Source organism: Erpetoichthys calabaricus, chromosome 1 (genome assembly GCF_900747795.2).
Source record: "Erpetoichthys calabaricus chromosome 1, fErpCal1.3, whole genome shotgun sequence".
In the NCBI taxonomy this organism is placed as follows: Eukaryota; Metazoa; Chordata; class Cladistia; order Polypteriformes; family Polypteridae; genus Erpetoichthys; species Erpetoichthys calabaricus.
In genome coordinates this window covers 155,678,223-155,704,550 of record NC_041394.2, presented here as the reverse complement: position 1 = coordinate 155,704,550, position 26,328 = coordinate 155,678,223, and the positions used below count along the sequence as shown (strand labels likewise).

The window sequence follows — 26,328 nt, the reverse complement described above, 5'->3', positions numbered from 1 at the left end:
TGCATCTCCATAAAGTTCGTCAGCAGCAGGAAGTTTGAAGTGCTCTAAAATTTCCTGGTAGATGGCTGCGTTGACCTTGGACCTCAGAAAACACAATGGACCAACACCAGCAGATGACATGGCACCCCAAACCATCACTGACTGTGGAAACTTTACACTGGACCTCACGCAACGTGGATTCTGTGCCTCTCCTCTCCTCCTCCTCCAGACTCTGGGACCTTGATTTCCAAAGGAAATGCAAAATTTACTTTCATCAGAGAACATAACTTTGGACCACTCAGCAGCAGTCCAAAGGCGAGACACTTCTGACGCTGTCACTTGTTCAAGAGTGGCTTGACACAAGGAATGCGACAGCTGAAACCCATGTGTTGCATACATCTGTGCGTGGTGGTTCTTGAAGCACTGTCTCCAGCTGCAGTCCACTCTTTGTGAATCTCCCCCACATTTTTGAATGGGTTTTGTTTCACAATCCTCTCCAGGGTGCGGTTATCCCTATTGCTTGTACACTTTTTTCTACCACATCTTGTCCTTCCCTTCGCCTCTCTATTAATGTGCTTGGACATAGAGCTCTGTGAACAGCCAGCCTCTTTAGCAATGACCTTTTTTGTCTTGCCCTCCTTGTGCAAGGTGTCAATGGTCGTCTTTTGGACAATTGTCAAGTCAGCAGTCTTCCCCATGATTGTGTAGCCTACAGAACTAGACTGAGAGACCATTTAAAGGCTTTTGCAGGTGTTTTGAGTTAATTAGCTTATTAGAGTGTGGCACCAGGTGTCTTCAATATTGAAACTTTTCACAATATTCTAATTTTCCGAGATACTGAATTTGGGACTTTCATTAGTTGTCAGTTATGATCATCAACATTAAAAGAAATATTTGAAATACATTAGTCTGTGTGTAATGAATGAATCTAATATACAAGTTTCACTTTTTGAATGGAATTACTGAAATAAAATCAACTTTGTCATGATATTCTAATTTCATGACCAGCACCTGTACTCACAAAGCACGTTATCACAGCAAGAGAGCCAAAATTCTTTCTGCCCAACTCCAAAACACAGAATGATTCATATTTGGACTCGTACTCTCATTCCTCATTGACTACAAGATGCCTGGGAGAAGTACTTAATTGTTTAAAATAAAATTAATAAATACATCATTTTTCAACTTGGTTATTTTTAACAGTCATGTTATACATCGATATGCCACATAAAACTGTGTTCAAAAGTTAAGTGTTTCTTATAAATACCTTGTCTGTCCTTGCAGTTTGTAATAGGGCTAATGGATACATGGGTCCACGGATAAAAAAAAGCCTTAAAACCTATGGAATATGTCCATTATTGAAGCCAAAAATGCACCAAGTATTGCTTTTTGTCTTAAGATTACATATATATTGCAAAACAGCATATCCATGTCATTTAAGAAGGAAAAAAGCAAAAAATTGATATTTTATAAGCAGACTGGCTGTGCACTTTATTTTGCTTTCGCATCCATCTCCATGGCAAACTTTGTATCCAAGGGGCATAGGTTCATCTAGAAAAGCAATCCCTAAACAACAACAACTGAACTGAATCATATGCAGTGTTTTAAACTGAATTACAGATGGTACTTTTTGCTGTTGGCATCTTGGTTATTGTTGTGATGCGGTATTAATTTTATATGACATTCAATTCCCAAAGGAGTGTGTGGATATAGGTATTGAAAAGTCTTGGGGTCCCTCTTGGGGGCTAGAATGAGTCAGGGAGCAAGGTGCCTGTATGCATTAATAAGCCCATCTCAAGCCTTGGTATACAATCATCCATGAGGCCAGGAGCAATCAATGGGCAGGTTATCATTCCACTGAAAGAATGAACACGCACACACAGGCTAGAGTCAATTTAGCAACACCAATTCAGCAAAGTTTAATCAGGCTGAAGTTTAATAAGTGCAGTACTTGCATTTTAATATAAATATAGTGATGGCGCAGATCTTTCAATATTGTGTTACAGCGCTGTGGTTTTACACAATTTCCCATTGTATTTACAGACTGGTATGAATTAATATCAGTGATTTTACTCATTTAAACGGGTTGTTTTCAACTCTCACTATCCAATCCTCAGCAAGGACAACTCATTTATGAGGAAGACATTAGCTAATTATTCATAGCATCTTATTCAGCTGATTACTTATTTGCAGCTACTTACTTTTTTTTTTTTTAAAAAGCCAAGCCACCATTTCTAACTTTAATGAAAAATACAATACAGTGTAATATGTTCAGTTCTGATTTATTACAAAATTATGAAATTCATGGGTGCTCTTTTCACTGCACTGTCTCTTGCCATGACTCTCGCTGTGTAAAATAACAGAAAATGTAATATATTCAAAAGTCTAATTTAATATGTCAAATTAATACATACAATGATTTTAAAGAAATAACTATCTTGAAAAATACAAACTTATCCTTTAAGCAAACCAACTGGCTGGGGCAAATGAGGACATTCCATAATCAGAAAAAAAATTAACTTTTAAAAAAAAAAAAAAAAAAAAAAAAAAAAAAACCTTTTAAAAATAACACTTTACTAATTCTATGTCAAAGTATAATTCAAGAATTAAGTATATAGGCAAAGAAAAGATAAAACCTTCCATATTCCTTTAAACAACCTAAACCTTTAAATAATGTGCCAACAAACTATTTTCATCTACATAAAAATGGAATATAGCTATTTGCTTCATACTGAGACATTTCAAGTTATTTTGAACCTAAGCTTTGCCATTATATCATAAAACTGTACAAAACCTACAAAAGAAAGTAAAACATAGTTAAATTCTACATCTCCATCTATTTCAAAAAACAAAAATACTTTTGTGCTATATTTAAAGAAAGACTACATGACCTTGTATTAAACTACTGTACTGCGTGGATGCTGGTTTATGCCTTAACCATGTTTCTTAACGAAATGCAAAAAGGAACATCTTATCCCGAAAGGCATCATGATAAGGAATCCAACCATTCACACTTATAATACTCTGTTTGCAGAGCAACTTTGTTTTAGGACATCTGCAAGGATAAGAAACCACTTAATCCAAATTTTCTACAACATCAAGAAGAACATGCAAAGAGAGATCCAAGACGTCATCCTGCTCCTTGGAAATGACAGGCAGGAGATGGTAAAGAAGCTCCAACTCTATTACAAAAGACTCCAGAAACTCCTTATTGTCAACAAAAAGAAAAAGCTGCATAGACTACGAGAGAAAGCTGGACACTTAATAGCAAAAAACAAAGAGCAACAGACCTGCATTGTTAATCTGTCCTCATACACACCAAATGAAGCAGAGAATTCAGTACTTCCAAAGGGACTCTCATATTGTCCTGCAAAGCCCATTGACAACATCAGACTCTGCAGTGATATGGAAGAATTCTTCAGAAAACTCAGACTAAAAGAATTTTTCCACAAGAAAGAAAACAGTAACACACAGGAACCAACAACAAGCAGTTACAACAACTCCACCAATAAATCCACATGGACACCAGAAGCTGGAAGAAACATTACCCTGGATAATTATATAGACTGCTTCCGACAGAGAGTGAAAACAGGAATCTCAAACAGACAACAAAATCAGATAGAAAACATTACTGGGGATGAGCGGAGAGCCATACATTCACTAAGGGAAAATACAGAAATCATTATCAAACCAGCAGACAAAGGGGGTGCTTTAGTCATCATGAACACATCAGATTATATACAGGAGGCACAAAGACAATTGTCCAATACTATGCATTATTACAAACTGCAAGAAGACCCAACAGATCTCTACAAAAAGGAACTAAAAAAAATAGTAAGTAGCTTTCCTCTTGACATCAGGGATCATGTAAACAGTTTAATTCCGGAGAACCCCAAAATGGGTTACTTCTACATGCTTCCTAAAATCCACAAAGAAGGGAACCCAGGAAGGCCTGTAATCTTAAGGAATTGGCTCCCTTACAGAAAATATTTCAGGTTGGGTGGAGCACATCCTTAAACCCTTCACCCGTAATACAACCAGCTACATCCAGGACACCACTGACTTCTTAAAAAAACTGTCTGCTTTAGGCCCCTTACCTGAGGGAACCTTACTGGCCACAATGGATGTTGAGGCACTTTACACTAACATCCCCCATGATGATGGCATATTGGCATGTGAAATGTACCTCAAACAACATGATTTACCCACAAAGTCAGTAATAGAAATGATAAAATTCACTCTGACACAATCTATTCTCTTTTGGACAAGATTGCTACTTGCAACAAATGGGGACTGCAATGGGCTGTCGGTTTGCACCTCACTGGAGGAAGATTTCATGTCAATGTGCATCGTAAAACCAATGTTGTATCTCCGTTACATAGATGACATCTTCATAATCTGGACTGCCAGTGAGAAGGACCTCCTCCATTTTCATAATGAATATAATTGTTTTCACCCCAACATGAAGCTGAAGCTGAATTACTCAAAAACAGAAGTCAGCTTCCTTGACACCACCGTTCAACTGAAAGATAACACCCTTGTAACTTCTATTTTTCACAAACCGACAGACGGACCTACCTGAAAAGTGGTAGCTTCCACCCCAAGCATATATGGCGCTCCATTATTTTCAGTCAAGCAATACGGTACAATCGTATTTGCTCAGACCCGACAGACCAGGATCAACAACTGCAGGAGCTCAGACAAGATTTCATCAGACAAGGTTACACCCCCAAAACAACAGACACTCAAATAAGAAGAGCTACTGCCATACCCAGAGACAACCTTCTGGAATATAAAAACAAAGACAACAAGAACTGCATCCCCCTTGTTGTTACCTACAGCCCACATCTTGAAACACTTCGAAAAATTATAAAAGAACTTCAGCCAATACTAAACAATTGACCAAACACTGAAAAATGTATTTCCTGAACCTCCCCTCCTGGCATACAGACAACCACCAAACCTTCAGCAACTAAATTGTCCGAAGCTCCCTAAGTGAACCAACAGAAAATGGCACATCTCCAGGTCTACAGAAAAGATGCAAAACATGTGCCCACATCTATGATACAGACCGTATAGTTATACCACACTGCCGACTTGAACATCACATAAATGGATCATTTTCCTGCAGATCATCTAATGAAGTCTACCTAATTTTCTGCATGAAATGTCCTGACACTGCACTCTATGTGGGAGAAACTGGACAAACACTCCACCAGAGAATGAATTTACACAGGTTCCACATTAAACACGGCAACACAGATGTTCTTGTAGCAGCCCACTTCAACAGCCATGGACACTGAGAGGGACTTTAAAGTCACAGTGCTTATGGGCAACTTCAAAACACAGCAAGAGAGAAAAGAATGGGAAGTTAAACTCATGCTAAAATTGAATACATTAGACATGGATTGAATAGAGACAAGAGTTTTATGGCCAGATATGAGGATTGTTGACATCTCTCAGAATGACAGACAACCTGTCTACAGATCCACATTGTTTTGAAAAAACTCATTACAAACTTCAAAAGACTTTGTTGGACAGTTATCTTATCCAGAGATCTTGACAATACATTGTTCTTTTCTCTCTTGTTAAATTAACCCTAGCCTGAATGAATCTATTTATTTTTTACATTTAAAATTTCTCATTTAAAGATTTACCAATGTTATTTCTTGTCCTAGAGTGTGTATATAAACATAGGGAACTCCAGTCTCTGTATTATATCTTGCCTGAAGAAGGGGCCTGAGTTGCCTCGAAAGCTTGCATATTGTAATCTTTTTAGTTAGCAAATAAAAGGGGTCATTTTGCTTGGCTTTTCTCTGCCTTAACCATGGAAACACTTTTAATGTCCGTAAAAATATGCACTTCATAAAATCACCATAAAACACTATCATGAAAACTCCTATACTAGGTGAATATAATCTTGACATATGAAGATTCAACATAACAATAGGATACAGTATCTTAAATAACTTCTTTAATACAGTACTTCAGAGCTCTCTTCAGTCCATCAGTAACAGCTTCCTTTCTGGCTTTTTCTAAAGATAAAGCTTTAGACTTCAATCCCTCGCTTACTCCATACCCTACATCTTCATGGAAAGACCCATCCTAAAACACAAAAATATATAAAAATTAGCAAAATGCTTTGTTAACAACACTTTAAGAATTCCCTTTATAATAATTAAAGAGTTATTTAGATGGATATGATGAAAGCCTCAAATAAAAAGGTTTAAGTAGGGAATGTTTATAGTTGAATGTCTAAATAAAAAAATCTTGGAACAATACTCCAGGCAAATTTCAGCCAAAATTAAAATGAACAACTAAGACAAAGAATCTCCCCTTACCAAAAAGTTGTTACAACAAAACACACAATAAGAGGACATTGATATCACCATAAAAATCTCAAAGTACAGTAGTTTACTAATATTCTTTTAAATGTACTTGAACAGTTCAACAGAATAACAGCATGTAATATACTCGCTACATGTAATATATGCTGCTACCCTAAAAACAACAAATCTATCAGGTATAAATAACAGTTGGTGTTTAAAAACAATGCAACTAAGTGTTCATTTTGAGAGAAAGTCAAATGTAATGAAATATCAATCTTACCTTGAGCTGCACTTTCACAAAAGCACTAACCCCAACATAGAACTTTCCATTAACAAGATCAACAAAATCTAAATGGGAAAAGATAAAAAGGTAAAAATAATTTCTAATTAAATTAATACATAATTTTAATCCAATATTAGCAGTATCTGAGAACCCAAATTTGTTAATTATTAAATTAAGTAATGCATTTTCCCTGGTGGAAAGAAACCGTTAAACCTAGGCAGAGTTTTATTCATCAGAAAATCTAAGAGTTTACTATATTTTACTTAAGTGGGGACAACAGTCCATTTCTTTCAATAAATAAGAATTTCATAAGTAGGAATATTTAAATGTTGTGCAAGGAATGAACAATATTATGATTTGGGACAAACAGAGTGGCCTCTCCTACTATGAGATACAGGGGTGTTCCCGAGAATTTAAAGCATGTTTTGAAATTTGATGTTATAAAATTTTACTTTAACAAAAACTAATGACACTCATATTCTCATGTACTATCATAAATCACTATTTGTGCTGCACTTGAAGATTAATTTAGCAAATGCATGCCTACAGGTGACTGAAATTCCCTAATGGGAAAACAATATGAAACAGATGACAGGCCTAATGTTGTGGGATACATTTCTAAACATTGAGGTTTTATTTCCAGGAGATATAAATATATGAGAGAGAGAAGATACATAGATTTAATCTGCATCTGATATAGACTTCAGATGTGTACAAATCTGTTGGTACACTTACAGATCATTGAAAAAATACTATAGGCCTCATAAAAAGTATTAAATGAAAAGCAATTGCCTCGTGTATATCTGCATGCTTTTGGATATGCCATCCAGCAAAGCAAGAGTGAAAAGAGAAAAGTACTGCTTATTCTACAAATATATTCTAAAATGGCCTGGACACACACGTTGGTAACCTTAGAAAAGATCAAATAACTGGAGGAGAGTGATTTTTTAAACCATCAGTTTTCTTTAGATAGTATCACATGTCTTTAATCAGTCATTCAGCCTATTTAAATTAACAAAAGCTGTCACGCAGCTGTTTGGTATAGTTGTGTGTACCACATTGAACATGGAACAAAGTAAGCAAAGGAAAGCGTTGTCTGAGGAGATCAGCAAGAAAATTATACTTGAATATGTTAAAGGAAAAGACTAAGACCATCTCCAAACGCCTTGATTTTTCTATGATTACAGTGGCAAATATTATTAAGTAGTTTAAGGTCCATGGGACTGTTGCCAACCTCCCTGGATGAGGGTGCCTAGCGGAAAAGTGACCCAGAATGGGCAGAATGATAGAGAGAATAGAAGATGAAAAAGCCAAGTACAACTTCCATATAGATACAAAGTAAACTCCAAAGTCAAGGTCCATCAGTGTCTCATTGCACCATTCGTCGCTTTTTGAGTAACAGTGAGTTCAATTGAGGAAGACCCATAACCCCACTGTTGAAATATATATATGTTATGGCCAAAACCCGAAATTGGCCAAAGCGGGAAATGTCCGGCCAAATCGAGAAATGGCCAATGTCGCTGTAAATTGACCGGCCAATGTCCGATCTTTTCCTCGATTTCGGGATTTGGCCAGCCAGTTTGCGAAATGGCATGGGGCAATCGGCCAAAGTCGGAAGGAAAAAGGCATGAGCAGCGATTTGTTGCGCACTTAGTAGTGCAATTGCGTTGAGTGTAGCCTTGGCGGCTCATGTTCAGAAAGCGGACGCCACTTGGTTGTTTCACAATAATTAAGATCAGGTATATAAGTAGATTTCACATTTCTGTTATCATTTTAGCAATAAAATAGTGACTTAACATCAGGGACCTATTTTATTGACCTTAAGGTTAGTGTTTGGGCGAGGGGAAGGCCGTCTCATGTGGCGTCTGCTTTGCTGAACAAGACCCGCCTTGAGCAGTTTCTCATGCAGAATGGAAAACTCACTTCTGAATCTCCATCTGAAAATTTTTAAGCATCTTCGCACCTTGAGCGGACAGTCTTACATCAACACATCGGATTTTGACCAGGGAGTTCTCGCCACTTCGCGAAATGGCTGGCCAAAGTAGCATATACGCTGGTCATTTCTAGTACTTAGGACTTTGGCCACACCTCGCGGCCAAACTGCGAAATGGCCGGTCAATTCGGAAACCGGCTGAACTTCGGGTTTTGGCCGTAACATATATATACTAAAAAAAGGCAAAGCCCTCACTGACTAACTGACTCACTGACTGACTGACTCACTCATCACTAATTGTCCAACTTCCCGTGTAGGTAGAAGGCTGAAATTTGGCAAGCTCATTCCTTACAGCTTACTTACAAAAGTTAGGCAGGTTTCATTTCGAAATTCTACGCGTAATGGTCATAACTGGAACCTGTTTTTTGTCCATATACTCTAATGGAGGAGGCGGAGTCACGTATCACGCCTCCTACGTAATCACGTGAAGTGAAAACAAGGAAGAGATTTACAGCACGAGTCAAACGCGGGAACGAAGGTAAATGACGTTAATTGTTGAGTGTCTTTTAATACTGTGTAATTGTTGAGTGTCTTTTAATACTGTGTAAGCATACATATTAACAGATGTGCAATTAAACGTGTGCATTTACGGGGTGATTTCTCAGGCTTAAAGCTCGAAGTGATCACTCGAGTGAAGGCAGCTTCACAAAAAAACAGATCCTTAAACTGTTATTTGTATATTTTACCTCAATTTTAAAAGGTTTTCTTTTCTTAATAAAAATGTAAAAGCAGAACTTCGCCGGTGCGAACCGCGGGGATTTGAGTGACTGACGCATACAGACATATTCATGAGTGCAGGTACTTCGGAAAGAAAGCACCGTGTAAACCTAAAGTTTAAATTAAGTTCATAGACCTACAAAAGGTTGCCATTGATTTCAGGCAAGATTGCTTTTCTCCTGTACAACTATACGTTGCACTCTCAAGAGTGTGCTTGCACGGCTTGGTCATATTACAACCGGAGTGCTGAACTGACAAACTGGTATACAAACAGAACAATCGTAAAAACAGGATTAAATAAAAAGGCTGCTTCCGTTGGCGAAGCAACGAAAAAGGAAGACCTTATATGACGTTCGTTTATAAAACAGCGGAGAGGCTGTGTGAAGTCAGCTACACAAAAAAACAGATCCTTAACAAATTGTTAGTGGTATATTTTACCTCAATTTAAAAAGGTTTTCTTTTCTTCTTAATAAAAATTTAAAAGCAGTACTTCGCCGGTGCCAAGCGCGGGGATTTCAGCGACTGACACATACAGATATATTCATGAGTGCAGGTACTATGGAAACAGAGCACCGTGTAAACCTAAAGTTTAAATTAAGTTCATAGACCTACAAAAGGTTGCCATTGATTTGAGGCAAGATTGCTTTTCTCCTGTACAACTATACGTTGCATTCTTAACAGTAAGCTTGCACGGCTTGGTCATATTCCAACCGGAGTGCTGAACTGACGAGAGATAGAGATAGATAGATGTGTATGTATGTAGATATGTGTATATATATATGTAGATATGTAAATATGTATATGTATATATATGTGTCTGTATGTGTATATATATGTTGATATATGTATATATATGTGGATGTGTGTATATATATATGTGTATATGTAGATATGTTTATGTATATATATGTTTACATAACCTCTTTAACACACTACTTCTCCGCTGCGAAGCGCGGGTATTTTGCTAGTATATATATATATATATATATATATATATATATATATATATATATTTGCAGTTGGAGATCCACGAAGGGAGAAAAAACGAATCACGTATCATAAAATAACTGCGTTTCGTGTTTATAGTATTCCATACAATTCTTGCTCCGTGGTATACATAGGACAAACGTCAAAAAGAATCTCAACATGTGTACAGGAACATCGCAACGCCGTCAGAAGAAAGGACGCACTCTCTTTGATATATGCACATACTAAATCGACAGGACACACATTCAACTGGGACAACGTAAAAGTAAAATTTAAGGCCAGTACTAAAAGCGCCAGAGAGTTGGCCGCGTCTTGGCTATCAGATGAAAACGCCATCAACAGACACTTGGACATAAATCCAGCATATGCCAACCTAAGAAGGACATTTACACAATAATTAAACGATACAACCCCCCCCCCCCTTGATCATACTGACTTAGTCACCTAAACCCACCAACGGAATGTATTGCTATATATTGCCTTTGATTCTTGTAAGTCTAAGCATTATCCTCTGATGAAGACCCCTGATAGGGGTTGAAAGCTCAGGAATAAAACTATTTTATGATACGTGATTCGTTTTTTCTCCCTTCGTGGATCTCCAACTGCAAATATGCAAACCGTATCACAGACCTTCTCTTCCATATATATTAATATATATATATATATTAATATATATATATATATATATTAATATATATTATATATATATATATATATATATATATATATATAAAAAATACAAATTGACAAGGTGCAACGCTTCTGGGAAAATATCCATTGGACAGATGAGACAAAACTGGAGCTTTTATGCAAGTCAAATTAACTATATACACAGATGAAAGAATTAAGCCTTCAAATAAAAACTCCATACCTACTGTGAAACATGGAGGGAGCTTGATTATGTTTTGTGTCCGTTTTGCTGCATTTGGCATGGGGTGCCTTGAGTCTGTGTAGGGAATAATGAAATCTCAAGACTCAAAACATTCTGTAGCGAAATGTACTGCCCTGTGTGAGAAAGCTCTGTTTCAGTTGCATGTCATGGATCCTCCAACAGGATAAGGACTCATAACGCACAGCTAAAAGCAACCAAGAAAGGCTAAGGAGAAAACACTGAACTATTCTGAAGATACAGTTCTTTCCATAGATGCCCATAGTGCCCATAGAAGGTAACAGTCTAGATAAGGTACCCTTCAAACCTGACCCAGCTAGAGCAGTTTACTCATGAAGAGTGGGCTAAACTACCTGTTGACAGGTGCAGAAGTATCACTGAGAGCTAAATGAATCGCTTGTTTGCAGTGATTGCCACTAAAGGTTGTGGAACAAAGTATTACTTTTAGTGTCCTATCTTTTTTGTCTATGCCATTTTCATTTGTGTTTTTTTTTTTTTTTTTTTAAAACATTCTTTTGAATCAACAGCAATTACTTTTTGTCAGTTTCAAGCCATTTCAGAGACAATTGTGGGATCTTTTTCTTTGTGAAGGGGTAGCAACAAATGTGTCAACGACTGTACGAGTCCTGCAAAATCTGTGCACTGGCATCTGTTAATAAGCATATTGCAAGAGTACCAGATATGAAACTCAAATTATCCACTTCTGCTGATAAACAATGTAGTTAACTGTTAAGAAGCTTTGTAATAGAATTAAGTGTTTTAACATAAAAGTTATACAAACTATAATGAAGATGACTTCAAAACTAAAAATATTACACACCCAAAAACTGTTTTGGAAATACAATGTTGTTGCAGAAAAAAAATTATACAGTTGTAAGGAAATTATATAAGGTGCTGCTTACCAACATTTTGTTGTGTAATCGAATGTGACCATCCATTATATCCAAACAACTCATTGGCCAAACCTATTACTTTGTGACCTTCAATATAGCAAACCTAAAGAAACAGATAAGGAGTGCTTGATTGTGTTCACCTTCAATTATCCAGCTATGAATAAAATGTTGATTTGTACCTCTGATTTGCCATTCATTTTTATCAGTTTGAGTGCAATATTCCTTTATATTATTATGATTAAAGTATTACATTTTTTTTAAATAAATAAAAAAAAACAATGGACCAGTTTAATGAAAAGAATTATAAAAGTTGTTTATTTTAATATGTCAAATTTTCTTTCCCCACCCACTTGGTTCATGCTGAATGTTACCTTTGTCATTATTACTGTCAAACACTCTCAACCTATACTGCTTTTCTTTCCATAACAAAATTATTAAGCCAACTTCTTGATTAGTGTTAACCAGAGAAATTCGCCAAAGCATTTTTCACTGCGAATATGCCATTTTTTCCGGTGGCCTTGTTTGTCAAATATTTACCAAATATTTTCCTGGAAATTGTCTTTGTGGCTTGCTTAAACATTTTGTTCCCAGTGTCCCACAAAGGGACACAAATGATATCTCAATGCTTTAGTTATTCCAGGTTGTATATTTTCCTCTTTTACATGTCCAATAGTCACTCCTGACAGCAAAACAATCTCCCTGTACAATTCATCAATATATAGTATATATATTAATTATAAAAGAAAATCTTGAGACGAGACTATTGCCAAGAGATTTTTCCAAGTCTCGCGCTCCTCTCAACCATTTCCAGTTAACGGACGGTCCACAGTCCTCTCACCTCTCATTCATGTGAATGCTTTGTCAGACAGAGTTCCTCATTTTTACATTTTCCTCACTTTAAGTTCCCAATAAAAGACAACTTATGATGTCCAAATCTTAAAGAATTTCATCCCGAAGGGTTATCAACAGAAAAAATGAGTACATGGGCAATCCTAGCACCGAGAAACGATGAAGTCCAATGAATTAACGCCAAAAATGTTGATCGGTTACACGGCAAATTGGTTAAATGCGTATCAATAGACTATGCTAAAACAGCAGCTTGTTATTTTGCGGAAAATTAAAACATCAACTTACAATATCCCGTAGAACATCTACAACTGTTAACACTGTCCGGTCTTCCACCGGCTGAATTACTGTTAAAAGAAGGATGTATAGTAATGTTATTGCGTAATTTATGTCCGAGTGATGAGCTATGCAATAGGACAAGACTAGTTGTATTCAAAATTAGTCGAATAATTCTGACATGTAAAATTTTAACAGGCGACAAGAAAGGTAATGCAGTACATCTTCCATGGATAACACACACCAAGACATTTTGATTTGTCATTCGTATTAAAACGTTTACAGTTTCCCATTAGAATAGCATTTGCTATAACAATAAATCACAGGGACAAACATTCAAAAAAATCGATTTATCAGAGAGAAGTAAACAATAGTCACTCTCTCCAGTTATATGTTGCATTGTCATAAGTCCAAACACAGAATCAAAATTCAATGAGATATTGACGGAAAGTGAATTCAAAAAAATTGTTTTTACTGAAGTTGTACAGTAAAAGTGTAAGTTTAAAAAGTATTTTCATCTTAATTTCAAAGCCAAACAGAACAAAAACGTATAACACAATGAATACTTCTAACGCAACATGAAAATTTTCTTTCAATTTATTACATTTTACTATGGTTATTTACTCGTTGTAATGTAAATAGTTCTATTATGCATATGTAACAACTCCCATGAAAATAATCTGTTTAAATTGTACATCCGCCTTCCAATATGCGAGCGGCAGATCTGTGCGTAGCTCCCACCTGGTTATCAGCGAGCGAAACAAGTGTGTGTGTGTATATATATATATATATATATGCGCGAAGGTTTGTGATACGGTTTGCATATTTTTAGTTGGAGATCCACAAAGAGAGAATATATATATATATATATATATATATATATATATATATATATATAAAATATATATACACATATATATGTATTTTCCAACTCTCTGCACATTTACAATCCTTAGATTTATACTTGATATCACTTTCATGATGAAATGTGTTAAACCATGTATGTTACATTTTACAGATAACTCGTTAACTTCATTTAAATAAATATTATTAATAATTACACATATGAAGGCGACACAGTGGCGGAGTGGTAGCGCTGTTGCCTTGCTGCAGGGAGTCACGTCCCTGGTGTTCCCTGCCTAGAGTTTGCTTTCCTGGTGGGTTTCCACAGTGTGCTCCGGTTTCCTTTAAAGGACATGCACATTTGGGGATTTGGTGATGCTAAAATGACGCTAGTGTATATGTATGCTTGTATTCACCTTGTGATGAGCTGGTGCCCTGTCCAGGGATTGTTACTGCATCTCGCCCAATACTTCCTGGAATGGGTGCATCCCTGGATTGCTGAATGTAATCATTAAATATCCATCCCTTTCAGAGATATTGAAAAAGGTGTCTTGGGAATTTAGTGGATGGTTCGGGCAATTCACAACACAACAAAGCCAAATTCTCACCATGATGATATCTCGCACTGCCGCCCAATATATGCACACAAGTATAAACAGTACACTGATTGCATAGCAGTAGCGTATGCATCGTCTGAAGTATAAACCAGCCCTTAAACTAACAAGCCTGTTGTTTACTAAGCAGCATTTTCAAATTCTTCTTTATCTTTTCTTTGTCCAATTAAAAATGTAATCTGCTACACTTAAAACAAGCTGGCTAAACAAACTCAACTACCGTAATACCTTGCATAAAAGAACACTGCAACTAAATTACTGTAAAGCTTAGAAAGGCAAGCGCTGAAGAGATTGCGGTTTTTGTGATCAGCCAATTTACAAATCACCGATCGAGTCTTTATACTGAAATTCGGCCAAGTTAAATCAGTAACTGATCAATCAGAGCATCCCTACTGCAATTTATTCTTTTTTTGATTAGACTAATGTTAAAGGATAGGTTTAACATTTTTGAAGTTCAAGTTATTTCTTCACAAACATTGTATATATGTATTTGTCATGCAAAATTGTCTTCTAAAGCTAAGCGTTTTCTATAAATTTAAAAAAATATCTTGCCTTCCCTGGATTTTTACTAGGAAGCTTAATGGGGCATGAAGCACCACCAGAAATAAAACACCTAAAAACATACTGATGAAGCGGCAAAAGTTTTGATGCAAGAAATCATGCCATGTTTCCAACGCACATTTGTGGCAACAAAAGTGATCTGGAAATAATTTTATTACATATTCCTGGTACTATTTTTCCTTCTGATAATGATATGTTCTCTATTCATTTGAGTGAGTTCTAACATAAATACAGAAATAAATCAAATCAAAACCAACCATGTGGCACAGAAGGTTTACTGTGATTTGGTCTTTCACAGGGAAATCACACTCTAGGTTAAAAGATTATTGTGGAAAAACACCATGGCTGAGACGACGTGAATAGCTGATCTTTATTTAAAATGGATGAATATCATATTTTTTTTTCTCTATAATTACATTTATAAGCTATTTTACAATGAGTATGAAATTACAAATGCATATTTCTCAAGTTTAAGCCTTTATTTTCCGGTGATGCCCCATTAGCCTCTATTCTAAAGTGCAAGATAGCAAAATATTAAACATGTATAGAAAGCACATAAATACATTATACAAACATACTGTAAATGAAGAACACCACAAAAAATTGCCCAAACACTAAAATGTTTATATATAAAAGTCACTTAAAAATTTTATTTTTGTGCACAACAAAGTACCTAATGCGATTTTTGCAGAAATGTAGCTGGAAAGAAAAGCACTTGCCTCAAAAATGTAAACTTTACTAACCTTCTGTCCTCCCCCTGCTTGTCGTGTACTGATGTACTCTGGTCCCAGTTTCTGTTTCAGGGCATTCTGAACAGCCTGGTATTCTTCAGCTGTAAATTTATACTAAAATCAGAACACATTAAAATGTGCAATATTAGAAGTAGAAATTACCAATTTCTCCCCCAAATTTCTAACAGCTTTGTCTTTAGCACAACAACATAATACTAAAAAAAATATGTAAACACCCATACTTACTGCTGCAAAAAATGTACACACTCTGAATTTATCAAATATTACTTTGAGCATATGACTGAGAAAAAGGCATTGTAATTGTAAAAGTTATTTGAAACAGAAGACTGCCAAATTACAGTACTTTAAAAATATGACACATTGCATCAATAACTAAGTTGTGTATATAGTCACAATTTCTGAGTAAAGTAAACATTATCTACTGGGAAATTACTTTAAACAAACAGTATATATTTTATAATAATATACGAGGTGAGACACAAAAATAACCAGAGTGATAAAAAAAATATATATTTATTGATGAATTACAGTATTCTAAACATTGTCACATTCTATATACTCCCCCTCCTGATCTGTACACCGCTCCATACATATCTTCCATTGATTGAAACAGTGCTGGAAGTCTTCTTACTTGAGACTTTTCAACAGGCTTGCCGTTTCTGTCTTCACTTTATCCATTGAAGAAAAATGTGCTCCCTTCAGGTGACTTGATTTTTGGGAACAAGTGAAAAATCACAGGGAGCTAAATCGAGGGAATAGGGAGGATGATCAAGGACAGGAATGCTTTTGTCAGTCAAAAACTGCTTTACTGAAAAAGCATTGTGTGCGGGATCGTTGTCTTGTCTTGCTGTTCACTTTTTTCACCCGATATTGTCACGGCAACTCGTGTAGCAATTGTTGTGGAAATACTGACTGGGCTATTCACAGGATATACCTAGCTGGTCGGCGGTTTAAGAGTGCGTGTTCTATGATTCACATCCAGCCAACCTCCATATCCAGAGCGACTTACAACAGTGCTTAGTAATCTACGACTGTTCTTCAGTCTTTAAGGCTAGGATTAAATCTACTGTCATTAAACAAGTTACCGCTGACCAAGTTGTACACAAAACCATGCTAGAAGAAAATAGTACGTTGGTAGTACAAAATTTTTTTTTTTTTTTTTTTGAGAAAAGGGTAGAAAAGAGTATGGGGACTTTAGTCCCCCAAGTGCTGTTTAAAGAAGTGTGTCTTCAGACGACGTTTGAAGACAGCAAGGGTCTCCGCTGTTCGTACAGCAAGAGGAAGTTCGTTCCACCACTGAGGAGCCTACACTGCAAAGAGTCTTGATGCATGTCGTCCTCTTCTTTTAAGTAAGGGTGGTTCGAGACGAGCAGTGCTTGATGTTCTGAGAGAGCGAGAAGTGACACGCTGCTTAACCAGTGCTGATATGTAAGGTGGTGCAGTTCCAGTTTTGGCCTTAAAGGCAAGTGTTAGGGTTTTGAACCTGATGCGGGCAGCCACAGGGAGCCAGTGCAGGTTCCGCAGCAGAGGTGTAGTGTGTGAGAATTTGGGAATCTTAAAAATGAGTCTTGCAGCTGCATTCTGGATCAATTGAAGTGGTCGTGTTGCCTTTAGTGAAAGTCCAGACATCAGAGAGTTGCAGTAGTCCAGCTTAGAGATGACCAAGGTCTGGACGAGAAGCTGAGTAGCCTCTGTACTGAGAAAGGGGCGGATTCTCCTGATGTTGTAAAGAAGATATCTGCAGGACCTGGAGAGGTTGCTGATGTGTGGAGAAAAAGACAATTCTTCATCTAGAGTGACACCAAGACTTCTTGCAGTTTTTGAGGGGACGATAACCAAGTTGTCAAAAGAGATTGCAAGGTCAAGATTCGGAGAGGAGTTGCCTTTGATGTACAAGAATTCAGTCTTGCTGGGATTCAACTTGAGGTGGTGGGAAGTCATCCAAGAGGAGATATCAGCAAGGCAGTTTGAGATGCGGGTTGCGACCTCTGATAAAATGTCACTGGAGTTGAAAATATTAAAAACGTGTGTTGAGCTTTATAAAAGAAACCTGCCTTGATTATATTGTCTCTCTGTGTAGGTGGCTCATGCCATGCCTTGCCTACCTAACTCCCAAAAACTAAATCAAAGCACTCCTTTATATTTTTTCATGAACCTGGCTTCTCTTGTTCTAATCATCAGGCATTCACTTCAGCTCTCTTCCAGACTCGATACTTAATTGTCCCTGTGTCCTGAGACGTCTTATAGCTCTCTTTCCAAGTATACGGATACATGGTGGGTGGGCAAAACTGGACCCTCTCTGATGTCCCCCAAATAGACACCCCTCCTTTCACTAGTTGGTGAGACACTGCTACTTCAAGAAAGACTCTCGAATCACTAGAACCTCTTAGAAGTAGTGTCAGCTTCTTTCCCCGGCACATCCTTCTCTATCTCCGTAACAGGTGCTTTCTTCTTTAGCCACCATGTATGTGAATCAAATTTTATTTGTGTGTATATATTATATATAATTTTCTATTTATTGATTTATATATTTTTAACACACAAAGTCTAAACAGCATACACATAAATAAAACAAAACAGATGGCACAGTTTACATAAAAAAAATCCTCCAAGAGCTAAATCTCTTTTGAACAGAAAAACCCTAAAAGCATCCTGCTTTTCTCCCAAAAATACAGACACATCAGACATCCATGCATGGCAAATATGGAGGTGAGAATGTCACTTTCCTTTCTTATGATTTTACTCTATACTTTCTCCTCCATAATTTTAAGGCACTTACCAAAGAAAAATTATATATTTAATAAAACACTCAAAGTCACATTAATGCTACACTCAAGGACTTTCAGCATTTAAGTTTTATTTATTTATTTCTTTTTTTTTAATTTACATTGATGAACTCTTGATATTGAAATAATTTAGCTGCTTGTTTTGAAACAGTACTGTGTCACTCTAAAGTGTCTGGATATTGTGAAAACACATTGTTGTGTCTGTGCCAATAACAGAAACAGCTACAGTATTTCCAATTATATGAAAACACCTCAAAATAAACAGAAAAATGCTGCTTTTTCTAATAACAGAGATATAAGAAAATCACTTTGTCCAGATCACTGAACATTATTTCTAGGTCATGGGTGAAATAGGACTGCTGGACTGAATGTTACTAAATTAAAACAATTCCTTTGTAGTTTCAATGTGACTTCCCTGATTTACTGTGGTTTTATTCTAGGACTACAGAGTATATATTGCAGCAAGCAAAAGAAGGCTTCCTGCTATCAAAGACAATGGAACATAACTATCATATCTGTGATTTTCCTCTTGCTATCTTAACACATCTCCCTTTTTAAAGACCTTCAGAAAACATCTGCATTGTCAGCAATGTTTAGCTACTTCAGCCAACATGCAATCTGGCTGACTGTTGATACACAAAGCCCGAGCTGAGATGAGGTCCAACACCACCCACCAAAGGGAAAAGACACTACATTAATATGATGCGTATATGATAGTTAACTTAATTACATATGAGGATCTAGTCTGAGATGCACGTATTTTGTATAATGTACTTGAGGATTTCTGTACACAGCAGTGTAATCAAGGTAAGAGGAAAAAACACAACAATGGGAATATAGGATTAATTTCCACCAATAGCAAGACATAGTAGGAGTCACATCAGATACAACTCCACTACCTGGATTTTATAGGGTGGTCCAGATCTAACTATGCAACTTTTAATGCAATGCAATATTTAGGTAAGTAGATCCGGACCACCCTGTATTGATTCTGCAGCAACTTCCACTTGTCCTGCAATGTATAGAATTGAGATGGGTCCACTCTGTCTTTCATCCACTGGCTATGCATTTTTTTTTTTTTTTTTTTTTTTATCTAGCCACAAGCTAACATGGCTTATGCTTCTTGAGCTTTACCTTTAATATTATGTGCTGCATTGGTAACTTAGTAATTTACTGATAATTACTGAAAGTCATTTCATACGTGCATCACTGACAAACAGATCAAATATTGTTTGTTTAAAGGCCTCAGTTTTCAATTGTTGCTTCCATTTGGAGACTGCAGTTTTCATGGATGCATTCAAGCAAAAAAAAAAAAAAAAAAAAAAAAAAAAAAAAACACTATAAGGAAATGTAGAAATTAGCAAATAGCATCCAGAATGTTTAACCTACATTCAAATATATTTTTATTTTAAATATGAATATTTAAAGCTAGATTTTTGAATAATTTGACATGTGTAGGGAAAACACAATAACTTAACATAGTGCAATAATAAATGTATTAACATTCCATTCTGAAGAAATTGGCAGGTCTTAGAGTACATTTTCATGTTTCATTCCGAACGGCTATAGTCAGGCTTTTGTTTAAGGAATCAAACATGAACTCGAATGATCTTAAAAATGTAAACCATTATTAAGTATAAAAAGTGCTTGAAAATACACAGTTAATTTCAAGAAATTATAGCACTGATTAAATAACGTGTGGCACATAAATCAAAGACTATTTTATATACAACTTAAACACTCACATAAGGCAATATCTTGAATGCCAAGTTATATATTTTGCACATTTTAAAACATCATGGTGCAGCTAGGCCTTAGCTGAAGCCCTTCATGCTTCATCATTTAATTAATACTATACATTTTCCTTATTGAATTTCAATATGGAAAATAATTTGATCACACACATATCCAATCTCAAAATTTACATACATGCGATGTTTTCCTTCTTCTCCCTTCAGACTAAATCTCCAAATTGTTACATTTGTGTTTTGAGTTTAATTCTGTAAACGAATTTAATGTATTTGTTATAGAAAAAAAAATTTGTACCGAATATACTTAAGTTTTGTGCTACTTTATGTGTTTTTTTTTGGGACCTGAAACCTTTGAAAAGGAAGGATCCTATATGCAGGGACAGGAAAACACAAATGATAAAATGGAACCGAAAATTTCGGAGCGGGTAAACTTATAAGATGTTCATACACATAACGTCCTGCACTTTTCTAAAAATGCACGTTACACATCCTTGCACTTAAATGTATACTGACCATCTGAAATGTGTACGGTCAGAAAAAAAATAAGCAAACGAATGTCTTCATTTCATCTCTACTGCGTGCATAAACCACCGTAAGCGAATGGAACAAACCTGTCCGAAACAAGACGAAGCCCCTCTTCCGTAGTTCTCGTGGGGAACACCGTTTTCGCTCGGCATGGCTGCATCCGCTTCCTAAATCTAAAAAAACATGATACAGGTTTGCAAAGATGTAATCTTCAATAAGCTTCAAAAATAGCTTAAACGTAAACAACTAAACTGACTAATTTTCAGATAAATAACAAGTATCGTTGTGAAGACACACTCACCTCTCCAAATAGCAATTATTAAATCACATATGGAAAGTATGGGATATATTTAAAAATAAAAAGGCTCCTTACTTGTTTATGCCAAACATCATGCAAAGTCAAGTAGAAAAATAAAAATACTACTCACACTGATTAGGACATGACTGCGAACAAAATATAGTTTCTCAAACATCTGAGCGTGCCGCCAGTTTGGACGCATGCGTAGATCATACAGCACGCTGCATGCTGGGAAAGAGTTGGTCATAAAGTTAACGGCCGACATGTTGATAAGGTCTTGATCACTTGGCTCTCCGATCTATTCGGGTGTACACTCTATATTTATAAAGAAGATAAAGTTTATAAGTTAAACCATACATACCATTTTCTAAGCACATTTGTGTGGGATGTAAAGTTTTAACGCAGAATCGTGTATTTTAATCAATACTTAGAAAAAAAGACCTATCATATGTGCGTTTTATATAAACCAAAATCCAAAAATACCCTTCTTCAGATCAAAAAATACTTTATTTGGTTTGGTTTGATTTGCTTTCAATCCTATTTTTTGTAAAAATTGATCTATATGTATGGAATGATTACAATAAAATTAATTTAAAAAATATACTTTATTTACCCTTTTAATGGAGCACACTACAACGCATCTTAAGATAAGGAGTAGTATACAGTAATTAAAATGTATAATAAAATTCAGGGAAATAATAACTTGAGCCATATTGTACCCTCTTGGCTATCTGTGCAAACATCCGATCATGGTAAGGGTGCTATATAAGTGAAATGTATTTTTATTTGTTATCAATGCAAAGGGAATGCAGTGTGATATCCCAATAATGTTCATGGAAACAAATGTTTGCATAAAACGAAACTTGCACATACGCATTTCAACCCTTCGATTATTGTACAAATCTATACTTTTGCATTAGCATATTATATTCTTACATATTGTATTCCTTCCATTGTTGAATGAATCTACATCTAAGCATACAATGAGCAATATATATATATATATATATATATATATATATATATATATATATATATACAGTCGACCCTTGATATACGACCGGCTTGACATGCGAACAACTTGATTTACGACCAAAATTTTTATTTTGATTTACGACCAACATCTTGCGTTACGACCTGAATGCGGTCACGTGTATCCGCTTGCGCGATTGTAAACAAACAGAAACATTCCTATTAATGCGGCACTCATTCAATAAAATGTCAGGTTTGTAAACTCTCTTGGGACCTCCCCCAACTAGAAGACATGCCAAAGTCCAAACTCCGTATGGAAGACTGTTTATCTGTTGCTGGGGCAAAAGCCGGCTTAAAGCTGTGCGGAGTCTCTCAGCCAAAGCAAACAGAAAAGATATCGATGGGTGATAAGCATGTGATATCCCTGCCCGGCAATGGACAAGCAAGCTTCCACAGTCGCGGCAATCGCGCTTCAGGACGCACTTCAGCATGTCGTTCCCATTGACTGGGGAGTGGGGGGGTCTCAGAAGAGTTCAGAAACAGTTCCTTGTATCATCGCAAGGAAATGCTGAGAAAAATTCTCGTCAGAATAATTTATAGGCAGGAGGAGATTAAAATTAACGCAAAAGAAGCTATTGAAATGATTGCAAATGCCTGAGCGCAAGTTAAACAAAGCCTTCAGTTTCATTATCATCCCTCCTCCCTTCCTGCAGCCCAAAGATGTCAAATTAAATGGTGAGTACAGTATGAAGTTGTTGTTTCTGATAGGCTAGGCACTTTTTATTACTTTTTGGTTAGTACATTAGAAAAATTATTGGTGTTTTGGTAAATTATGCACATTATACAACCCTTTTTTATTATGAAAAGGTTAAGTAAGTGTTGCAGTGGGAGGTTCGGAACGCATTAAGGGTATTTCCATTATTTCTTATGGGAAAAATAGTCTTGACTTACAACCAACTTGAGTTACAACCAGCCCTCACGAACGAATCGAGTTCGTAAGTCAAGGGTCCACTGTATATATATATATATTTCACTATTGTACAAATCTGGACTTTGACATTAACTGAGAATATTGTATACATGTATAGTCATGTATACATACATACATATTTTAACCCTTCATTATTGTATATTTGTACAAATCTATACTTTTTCATTAACTGAGCATTTTGAACATTATAATAATACTAGAAATAATAATAATAATTATAACATCATGTTCTTTCTACATTGATGTGAATAGCTTGTTTTTTATTAAATGAAGACCTCTAATAAAAACTTTGTGAAAGGATCACTTAAAACAATTAAGTACAATTAAGCATCATACTTAAACAAGCTTCCCATTCTATTCAATTAGGATGATTATAAATAATAATGCATTTTAGTGATAAAGGACGTGTACCTTTTTTGAAGTGATGCACAGATATTCAAAGGGATATAATAAGAATAAAAGCACAAGAATAGTGAATAAGTAATAGTCAAAACGCCTGGCAAGTAATATGCTCAAGCTGATTTTGAAATTCAATTAAAGAAATTTGAAGAAGAGAAAAATTAATATTTGTAAATTTAATTGTTTATATACTTAGCATATAATAACTGAATGTATTCTACTGAACAGTATAAGACCATTGGCACTCACACCAGTAGATTAGGGACAGTTTCTATTCAGAAGTCATTAGGTTACTGAAAAATCATGGCTATGTTTATGGTCTGTGATACGGTTTGCATATTTGTAGCTAGTAGTCCACAAAGGGAGAAATGAATCACATATCTTAAAATATTTTTTTATTCCAAAGCTTTCAACAACCTACCAAGTTTCATCATCAGAGGAAAATGATTAGACGTTCAAGAATCAAAGGCAGTATATAGCAAAAGGGAAGGGGTTCAAAGAGGTGAATCAGTAAGGTGGGGTTTGGAGGGTGTTGGTCATAAAGTCTTTCTTTTAATTATCATTTTGATGTTCTTCTTTAAAAGTCTGCATATATGCTGGGTTCATGCCTAAATGGGTATTAATGGCATTTTCATCTGAGAGATATGATTCGGCCAGCTCTCTGGCACTTTTAGTATTAGCCCTGAATTTTACTTGCACCGTGTCCCAGTTAAACGTGTGTCTGCTTGAACTTGTATGTGCATATATTACAGAGATCATGGGTCCTTCCTTTGGAGAGCACTGCAATGTTCTTGTATATGTGTAACAAGTGTTTTAGATGTTTGTCCCATATATACAGCTGGGCATGAACTGTATGGTATATTGTATACAGAGTTTCATGTCTCTGATGCAGATTTCTTGTTTTTGGCATTACAAAGAGTTATCCGTTGAGCGTTTGCAGGCTTATGCGGCATTTTGATGCCTGATTTGGAGAGCATGCATGCTGTACTTTCAGATACACCCCAGTGATAGAGAAAGTGAGATCAGGTTGGAGTCATTTGTTTGCTGAAGTTTGTGGCGTCTCCTATGTAAGCATTGTTTGATAAATGTCTTGGGGTAGCCATTTGATGTGAACAGATGGAAAAGATAACATCTTTCATTCTTTTTAGTATTGTTTGTACTACAACGGGTGTATACCCTTGTGAACAGAGTCTTAACACAACTCCATTTATGCAATGAGGGATGATTGCTAGATACTGTATGTGTAATACTTTGTCCCCATAATATTCCTTGCGATAAACACTCATAATTAAGGCAGCATCACTTTTTAACTTTGTGCAAAAAAATCTAATTTGATTGATACAGTGCTACAGTGATTAGCACCAGTTTTGTTTCTTACCTGTGTAAACTTGGATATTTAAAACTTGATATCATTATCTGGTCCTTTTTGATTCCATGGTCTTTTCTCTGTTCAATTACCATTTATATCTCACACCAATTAAGCACTCTACATTTAGGTTTACCACTTTCCCATCTTAAGCAACTCAAAAACTATTTACATATTTTGAGTCACAGATTATTATTCATATGTATTATAAAAATCTGTCATTTGAGTTTATTTGTTTCCTTTTTCCTTAGTCTTGTTAATTCATTTACACACTTTCCAGTTTTATTCACAATATTTTTAATCACATCATCCTCAATTTTATCATTGGCTTTCTCCCACATTCCTCCTTCTGAAATATTCCTTTGATATCTTAATTATTGCTTTCTTACCCAGCACAGTACACACTTCACAGCAGTAAGGATCATTTGCCTTGTGCCTGTTTCCCCTTTATCCATCTTTTCTTATCAGCCTATCCATTATTGCTGCCTTTGTTATGACATTAAAAAAATAACTCTTCTTTTGTTTTCCTTTTCTACATACTCCTTGAGTGACCCTTAAACTATGCTGTGCTGATTTCTTTTCTCCACAGCTCTCTCTCTTAAACACCTTGAGTCTTGGTTTACTCTTACTCTGGGCTAAGTCTGTCTACATTAGCCAACAGGTATCTTTGTGTTTGTCCTTTAAATTCCTGACTGACATCAGCTTCCATTTATTTTACTTTTGCAATTGGGATCAACAGGGAATCTCTTCTACATGAATTTACATCTCCTGCTACCTGAAATCATACCAGATCATTTAATGGTAGAAGTAAAACATGCAAGTGAGGAAAGCAAAACATTTCTTATCTTATCTAGAAATGAACTGAAGAAGAAATGAGCTCCCTAAGCATATAATAAATAAACATATACTCGATATTTATGTTACACTAAAAAACAACCTCACATATGCATTATGGGCAGATTATAACTATTCTGTGTTTCTCTGATATCATTTATTGACAAAAAGTGAAATGACCTACCATTCATGAAGGTGTGCTGCAGCCAAAACGTTTAGCTTGAGACTTTGACTTTAACTCTTAATCAGGTTCTTGTTTTGAAAATATTATGTTTAATAAATATAAACTACAATTCATAACCCTTCCAGAAACATAACATTGACATGACATTGTATAATGCTATTTTAAAAGTATTTTACAATACAATTTGTACTTTACTGATACAAGTAATTACTTTCTATTATCACTGTTATCTGACTAATTTTTACAGAAATATTTAATAC

At 35.8% G+C, this 26,328-nt stretch overlaps 1 protein-coding gene across 3 annotated transcripts in view; it reads right to left on the bottom strand.

Moving 5' to 3' along the window:
- Positions 1-21,548, bottom strand: part of rad52 (RAD52 homolog, DNA repair protein) — a 53,623-nt gene extending 32,075 nt beyond the window's left edge. Inside the window, exons 1-6 of one of the 3 annotated variants that reach the window (XM_028807803.2) lie at positions 21,453-21,548; positions 21,111-21,197; positions 15,954-16,055; positions 12,080-12,173; positions 6,589-6,656; positions 5,966-6,084 (exon numbers count right to left, since the gene is read on the bottom strand). In XM_028807803.2, coding sequence (XP_028663636.1) covers positions 5,966-6,084; positions 6,589-6,656; positions 12,080-12,173; positions 15,954-16,055; positions 21,111-21,176 — 449 coding nt within the window. In that variant the 5' untranslated portion in view covers positions 21,177-21,197; positions 21,453-21,548. Of the gene's footprint in view, positions 1-5,965; positions 6,085-6,588; positions 6,657-12,079; positions 12,174-15,953; positions 16,056-20,652; positions 20,734-21,110; positions 21,198-21,452 lie in introns of those variants that run through there. The other 2 variants (XM_028807794.2, XM_051920524.1) reach the window with 2 other exon arrangements.
- Positions 21,549-26,328: the final 4,780 nt, after the last annotated feature.